Raw genomic sequence first — 8,617 nt, forward strand, 5'->3', positions numbered from 1 at the left:
TGTCTGTTGTGAGATTTCTTTTCCTGGGGATGCTAAGCAATGCTTATTCCCTTTTAAGGTTCTGGTGTCAAGCCAATGATTGATTAAATATTACTGGGGAACCAATGAATTTATTGAGCTTACTTACTGAGATACCTGGGGGGTTGCTGAGGTGTATTTATGACCTGAGTGTATGCATACTGGAAAGTCTTTACCCAGAATGTGTCATGCCTTCTTTTCCTAGACTGCCCCAGATTATATACTTTAGCCCTCCCCCAAACCAGGAGGCCATGTTTGATCAGGGTCAAATTACATACAGTGGTCAGGGTCAGCTGAGATTGTGATGATGGTAGTATTTCATGCAGAAGGGATTTCTGTGTATCATCATCTTATTAAAAGAATGTGGAATTTAAAAGGATTTTGTGCTAGGATCCACATATGAGGGAGAACATACATCATTTGTTTTTCTGAGTCTGCGTTACTTCACTTAGTATAACAGATTCTAGATTCATCCATTTACCTGCAAATTTCATTATTTCATCTTTCTTTACTGCTGAATAGAATTCCATTATGTAAATATACCACTCATCAACTGGCGGGGGGGGACTTAGGTTGCTTCCATCTCTTAGCTTTTTGAAAAGCACAGCAACAGGCATGGTTATGCAAGTGTCTCTACAATAGGATGAGTCCTTTAGATATATGCCAAGTGGTGATATAACCAGGTCATATGGTAGGTTCATTTTCAGTTCTTTAAGAGTTCTCCACACTATTTTCCATCGATGTTGCACGAGTTTGCAATCCCACCAGCAGTAAATGAGCATCCCCCTTTCTCCACATCCTCACCAGCATTTAGTATCATTTGTTCTCTTGATCCTGCCCGTCTGATGGGGGTAAAATGAAACCTTAGGGTGGTTTCAATTTTCATTTCCCTAATTACTAACGATGTTGAATAGTTTTTTTGATGTTTCTTAGCCATCTTTATTTCTTCCTTTGAGAACTCTCTGTTTAGATCTTTAGCCCATCTTTTAATTGGGTCATTTGGTTTCTTGATTCTTTGTTTTATGAGGTTTTTATATATGCTGGATGTTAAGCCTCTGTCAGATGTGTCACTGTTGAAGATTTTTTCCCATTCTATGGGTTTTCTCTTCACTTTTTTGATTGTTTCTTTTGCTGTAGAGAAGGTTTTTAGTTTACTGAGGTCTCACTTATTGATTGATGGCCTTAATTCCTGAGCAACTTCTGTCCAATTTAGAAAATCAATTCCTACACTTATATCTTGTAAGTTACTATGAATATTTTCTTCTAATAGTTTCAGGGTTTCCAGTTTCACATTGAGGTCTTTGATCCATTAACAGCCAATCTATCTTTCAAACCATTATCCATTGTCTTCATGAGAAGACATCCACCTAACCCCCAGATCCATTTCCAAGATGCAGGGTTTTCTTCCACCTCATCCCAGCTTTTCACAGGGGTGGAATCCTGCTGATGGAGCCAAGTTCAATGGCCTGAACAGAGCATTTTCCAGGAGTCATGAGATGTAAAAGGATCATGGAGCCACTAGCATATGTGAAATATTTTATTTTCTCTGGGTCAGAGCACATATCCTGGATTCATGGACATTTTATAGAAAATCACACAAAGGATTTTTCTTGACAGAACTAGTGATATAACCAGCCACATTTCTTTTTACTGATTATTTCCAGTATATTAGGTAGCAGCCATTTTCACTAAATCATTCCAGAATTCTGCACTGGCACTCTGTTGTCTAAACTTTCTGGTTCTTACAGCCATCCTTCCCTTCAGGTGGTGTGCCTTTGGGGCTAGAGACAGTGGCATGGACAGTGCAGATGATAACGAACTGTTCCTAAGGTGAGGCCTCCTGAAGGAGGGTTGCCTGTGGGGAGAGTCCTGACGTGGCAGTCCTCTACTAAACCATGTAGAGTGTCATGCCAGCTGATGGGTGGATTCTGCCTCATGACAATAAAGATGCCTTGAGGACAGCTGAGGATCTAGAATGACATTAGAGTCCCTGATAATAGCATGCCAGAGACAGAGTATCATTAACAGCTACAGATGTTGCTTAGTCCTGGCTATGCATAGTCAGGAAAATATCAAAGTCCAAGGTAATCAACAGATGGAATGAATGTGTTTAATGAACATTTAGCATGGATGAATGATCAACAGTAGGCATTCTCCACATTAGCCTCTGAGTTGACAAAACTGTTGGGTAAAAGAGAGGAGCAGATGGAGCATTGGCTTGCCACATCCTGTAGCTAGGAGGGCCAGGGGATGGAGAAAATAACAAGCTAATCATGCTAAGAAACCCCTCTGGGAAGAGTTAGATGGTAGAGGAAGGAGACTGAAAGTAAGGATAATTGTGAAAGGACTGAGGAGATAGTTCGTTCATGATGCCCACCATGGGTCAAGATAGGACTGTGTTAACCAGAGGGCAGAGTAAGTTTTCAGTGCAGCCGAGAGCCCAGAACAGGATACCAGGCTGTCATGGAAGGAGCACTTGGGTGCAAATTCCAACATCTGTTCCTATAATCAGCTAGTTAGTTTCATCTGAAGGTCGGGACCATGCAGTGTGAATAAATTCACCCTGTTAAAATGCTGTAATTATTCTAAAATATTCAGGCTTGAGTGGACACTAGGATCAGGTGGATCTTGGTTCCTGGTGGCCCCCACAACATTCCATTCAATGTGCCCAACGTGATGGATTGAGAGACAGTACAGGTAAAGTGGATTCAGCCATTGTAGGGGTGGGCAGCTGTCTCCTCTGCATAGACTCTTTACATATCTCTCTTAGGTTTGAAGATTATTCCCCCAACTAGGGACCCTTTCTGCTCCAAGGGGTCAGCAGCTCCAATATCTGGTGTATTCAGCCTTGTTTTGTGTGTGCAGCCTTTACTGGCCGGTGGGTGTAGCCTCTGCCTCACTGGAGGGTACAGTCACAATTTCCAGACAGAGGCACAGCCAGAGGGTGAAGTCTAGGCATAGCCAAGGAGTCAGGTGCAGGCATAGCCAAGGAGGGTGGAGACCACTTCCACATTCACCCTATATCCACAGCTTGAGACAGACCCACAAAGTTCCTCAGATGTGATATATTCATGAGCTCCCAAGAAAGTGCTTTAGGAAATAGAACTTGCTAATTTATAGACCATGGTTTAGTATCATCTTATTTGTGACCTTCCGTAATTACCTGACAACTGCTTGGAACAGATAGGAATGAACTTTCAAATTCATCCCCAAAATTATCTAGGCAATTTACTATGCAATGGCCATTCAGGACTTAGTGTCATTGTCCTGTCAGCCCTCTGTAGAAAGGTTTTCTCCATGTGCAACCAAAATATTTGAGCATTTTACAGATTTGCAAACCCACTTGAAAGGCACATGAGTGCACCTGAATCAACATGAATGGAAAGAATTTGCCAAGGACGTGAGTGCCTGGGGTCCCTCTAAAATTCTTGGGAGCTCTGTGGTTGGGTACGGCACAGATTAAACTACAAAAGTGAGTGAGAGAAGTTTGAAACAGCCTGTATTGATAAATGTTAATGAGTAGTCAAAAGTGTCTTGCAAGAGTAAAAATAGATGCTTCCAGAAGCTATGAAGTTGTTAATGGAGAAATCCCAGCCCTAAAACTGGGCTGTTGTTCTTGGAGATTTTGGTCACAGAGACTCTAGAAGCTCCTAAAAAGTTAAAGGCTATTACCACTGCTACAGACTTTTGTAGGTTAATTTTGTGACCTGACACTTTACTCAAAGTGCTAATGATTTCTAGGAGTTTTCTGGTGGAACTTTTGGTGTCTATTACATATAATATTATACCGTCTGCAAAAGGGATAATTTGATCTCTTCTTTTCCAAGTATTACTCTTTTAGTTTCCTTCTCTTGTCTTATTGCTCTTGAAAGAGTTTTAAGCACTATGTTAAAAAGGAGTGGAGATGGTTACCAGCCATGTCTGGTTCCTGATTTTAATCAGAATTCTTCCAGTTTTTCTCCATTTAGATTGATATTGGGTGAGGGTTTATTGTATATGGGTCTAATTATGTTTAGGTATGTTCCCTCAAGTCCAATTTCCTCTAGGACTTTGAGCATAAATGCATTTTGAATTTTGTTTAAGTCCTTTTCTGCATGTATTGAGATGACCATGTGGTTCTTGTCTTTTAGTCCATTTATATGATTTATGACATTTATTTACTTACGTATATTGAACTGTCCATGCATCTCTGGAATAATGCCTACTTGATCATGGTGGATGATCTTTTTGCTATGTGTCTGTATGTTGTTTGCAAGTATTTTGTTGGGAATTTTTGCATCTGTGTTCATTAAGGATATGGATCTATAGTTTTCTTTTTTTGGTTATATCTTTACCTGTTTTTTGGTATTAGAGTGATGCTGGCTTCATAGAAGGAATTTGAAAGTTTTCCTTTCATTTATATCTTTTTGAATAAGTTAAGTAGTATTGGATAATGATCTTCTTTAAATGTCTGATAGATTTCGTTGTGAATCTATCTGTTCCTGAGCTTTTTTTAGTCAGGAGGTTTTGTATTACTCTTTCAGTTTCTTGTGTGTTCTGGGTCTCTTTAAGCTGTTGATCTCTTGTGGGTTTAGTTTTGGTGGTTCCCATGCTTTTAGATACCTGTCCATTTTTGGGGGGTTTTCAAATTTAGTAGCATATAGGTTTTTAAAGTATTCCCTTATGATGTTCTGGATCTTTTTTGTGTCTTTTATGATGTTTCCCATTTCATCTCTGATTTTGCTGATTTGGATGCGCTCTTTTTTTCTTTTGGTCAACTCAGTTATGGGTCTATCAATCTTGTCTATCTTTTCAAAGCACCAGCTCTTGGATTCGTTGATTCTTTTTTGTTTGTTTGTTTTCTTTGTTTCTCTTTCATTAATTTCTGGTCTGGTTTTTGTTATTTCTTCTTGTCTACTAGGTTTCAGTTTCATTTATTGTTGCTTTTCAAGTGTCTTGAGTTGCAATAAGTCATTTATTTGTGTTCTTTCTGATTTTTAAATGTAGGCACTCACACTATAAACTTCCCTCTAAGGACTGCTTTCAGTGTGACCCAGAAGTCTTTTTGTGTTGTATTGTCCTTTTCATTCAGTTCCAGGAATAATTTTATTTCTTTCATAATATCTCCTTTGACCAATTCAGCATTTAGAGTGTGTTGTTTAATCTCCATGTGTTCATGTAGTTACTAGGGTTTCTTCCCATGTGGATTCTAAGCCTTACTGAATTGTGGTCTGGTAGAATGCATGGACTTATTTCAATCTTTTCATATTTTTTGAGGCTTGTTTTGTGCCCAAGTATGTTGTCAATTTTGGAGAAGTTTCCATGGGGTGCTGAATAGGAAGTATATTCTTTGTTGCTTGTGGAATATTTGGTACATGTCTGTTAGTCTCATTTGATGTATGGTATTGTTTACTTCAGATGTCTCTCTGTTAATTCTATGTCCTGTTGGCCTATCTAATGGAGACAATGGGGTATTGAAGTCCCCTACTATTAATGAGTTGGGATTAATCTGAGTCTTAAAGTCCTGCAGTACTGTTTTTATGAAGTTGGGTACACCAGATTTTGGTGAATATATATTGTAATATATTCTTGGTCAATTGCTCCTTTGTTCAGAATGAAGTGGCCCTCTTTATTTCTTCTGATTAGTTTTAGTTTGAAGACTATTTTGTCAGATATTAGAATTGCAACTCCTACTTTTTTCTTAGTACCACTTACTTGGAATTTTTTTCCCATCCTTTCACCTGAAGGTCGTGCGTATCCTTGAAAGTGAGATGGCTTTCTTGCAGACAAGAAAAATGGATACATACCACAGAACATTAGTCTTACTAGTTTGGTGGTTAAATCTTAAGAATCTCTATTGCCAGAGAGTGAGGGAATTTTTAATAGTTTCTGTTGAACAAAGAACTCAAAGATTATTTCTAAATTAACCATGAGCACATTATTTACATTCTAAGACATAGTATGTTTGGAGGAATAGGGTATATTACAGGTGACTTTTTATTTCCTAATAGTAGATTCCATGGTAAGTGTGATTAAAGTGGTAGTAACCAAATTGGCTAAATTCAAAGTAAAGAAGTGTTTTATAGGAAGTATCTGACAACACATCCGAAGAAAGACAGGATTTGATACTGTGAGCTACAGATATTCTCAATTGTGAACATACGTCAACCGCAATGCTATGGCTTCTGTCCCATAGTCATTTACAAAGATCCCGAAGATCCTGCATATACTCCTGTGAGGAGGACGCTCACCAGACACAGGGTCACCAAAGGTCCCAAACAGAACCCCATATAGTTGTTGGCATCACTGTACTTTTTGTGTTCATAGATGCAGCAGGAAAGTATGCCAGGATATTTATTGCAGCACCTACAGTACTGTGTGTCAGTTCATCTTCATGCTCAGAAGCATTCAATTCTCTGCTCTTTTACTCTTACCTTTAAACAGGACACAGGGCCAGTGAAATGACTCAGTAGCTAGTAACACTTGCCTCCTAGTTGACATGTGTTCATTCCTGGACTGTTACTAATACTTACCGAACAGTCCTAAACAGTTACCCTAGTAACCAAACTTATGAGTTCAGCCACCTCAGGACAGTGCTGCTATTGGATAAAATTCACAAACATCACAACCCTGAGGCTGGGCACTGTTTCCATCTCTAAAGCTGGTGGAAGCTGATAGCATGTCTAGTCCACTCTCTATGATTAATCTACCCACCCAACTCCATGCTATTGGGTTTTCCATGATGTCTTAGGGTGGCAGGGCCCAGTGCCCAGTGTCTTATCCACAGACTAAGATGCTCACATTGGAGAGATTCGGCCCACTGCTTCAGGTCACATGTATTGTTTCTCCAAACACAGAAAACACTCTTGCTCCTTTGCACACAAGAACAGGCCTCACCCTTACTTGACTATTTTACACACTGTTACACCCACCGGTAAATTTGCATATTACTGTCCCAGGAGGCCTATCCATGCAAGTCTGAGATAAAAGCTCAGTGGTATTATTGTGTTGATGACCAAGACTCCACAGTTCAACTCAGAATGAGGCGCCCTGCTCAGCTCTTCTGGCTGCTAATGCTCTGGATCCCTGGTAAAGACAGAGGGAGCTGAGGAGGAAGCCGGGTGGGAAGATGTGCTCTGGTCCACTGCTGCCCATGCTTCCTGGTGTCTGTGAGGCGTGCAGACCTTGTCTTCAGGACGGGCCTGGGAAGTTTACATCTGTGAGAATGAGGGCTGTTCTAGAAGGAGGAAGAAGCTGTGTTCTGATGAAGACTCTGACACTGAAGGGCAGGGATCATGTAGGAGACTTCCAGAGGCCCTGTTATGCTTTGTCAGTGTCTTTTTAAAATATACAATGGGTATTTTTAGGCCAGGAACAGAATGTAATTAGCAAGAAGTAAATATTAGTAAAAAATATTCAAAACTCTCTATATTTGTTCATAACCTGGTACTTGTCTCTTATCATTTTAGGATCCAGTGGAGACGTTGTGTTGACACAGACTCCAACCTCCTTGCTTGTTGTTCCTGGAGAATCAGCGTCTATCTCTTGCAGGTCTAGTCGGAGCCTCTTACATAGTAATGGAAACACGTATTTGAGTTGGTTCATACAGAAGCCAGGCCAGTCTCCACGGCACCTGATCTATATAATTTCTAATCGGAATTCTGGGGTCCCAGACAGGTTCAGCGGCACTGGGTCAGGGACAGATTTCACTCTCAAAATCAGCAGAGTAGAGCCTGAAGACTTTGGCGTTTATTACTGTTATCAAGGTACACATGATCCTCCCACAGTGGTACAGCCCTTAACAGAAACTCCCCTGCTTGGTGTGGCCCAGCTGCCCTCCTGTGTGGCTTGTCTGGGGAGCAGCACAGCAGGTTCTCTGAGCCTGTGCAGGAGGCAGAGTTTCTATGACTCAGTGGAGCATGTTACAGAGGCGGCATCTGCTCAAGCATCTTTTTTACTCCACTCTGGGGCCACCATAATGTGACATATTATTGACATGACATAACAGCAGATGAGTTAAGAGGAACCAGGTCCCCAGGACAACCAGGGTGAAAGGAGAGCTGAGTGTGTGACGTCCTTTTCCTCCTTGCCTGCTGCACACGCACAGATGAAATTCATAGATAACTACAGCCATGGGATTCAGACTAAGGATCATGCATGACTACCCAGAGATATCCATGGTTTTCCTTTTTCATCTTTGTTATTGTTGACACATTGGAGTTTTCTTTCTGGTTGAGTAGGGGGAGTAGGAAAGTATTAGGTGCTGTCAAGACCCCGTTTTCCTCTGCTCTCTTCTTGACTTCTACTTTTCTTACTGTGAACCTCCTTCTCTAGCGTGGAGGATACAAAACACCCGGTAGTCCTGTCTGTGAGGTGACAGAGAACACTGCCCCATTCTTGGCTCCACATGCTAGAACCAACTTTAGTAAACTTACTCAATAGCTAGGGCCCAATTCCTCAAAATGATCAGTTTTGCTACCTGGTGTTGAAATAGACTGGGCGTTCTCTGAATTCTAGTCTTTCTCATAAAATATAAAGGAACAATTCTGTAAAATTCAGAGAGCATGGACATGTCTTAATGGAACTTAATGACTGAAGATCAGACAAAAGTGTCCCGACC

At 40.7% G+C, this 8,617-nt stretch overlaps 1 gene segment (V, D, J or C); it reads left to right on the top strand.

Moving 5' to 3' along the window:
- Window positions 1-6,985: 6,985 nt before the first annotated feature.
- On the top strand, window positions 6,986-7,981 carry LOC103735964. The segment is given in 2 exon segments: window positions 6,986-7,086; window positions 7,467-7,981. Coding segments are annotated over 2 exon segments (564 nt in total).
- Window positions 7,982-8,617: the final 636 nt, after the last annotated feature.

Source organism: Nannospalax galili, unplaced genomic scaffold (genome assembly GCF_000622305.1).
Source record: "Nannospalax galili isolate Female #2095 unplaced genomic scaffold, S.galili_v1.0 scaffold5738, whole genome shotgun sequence".
NCBI classification, from domain to species: Eukaryota; Metazoa; Chordata; class Mammalia; order Rodentia; family Spalacidae; genus Nannospalax; species Nannospalax galili.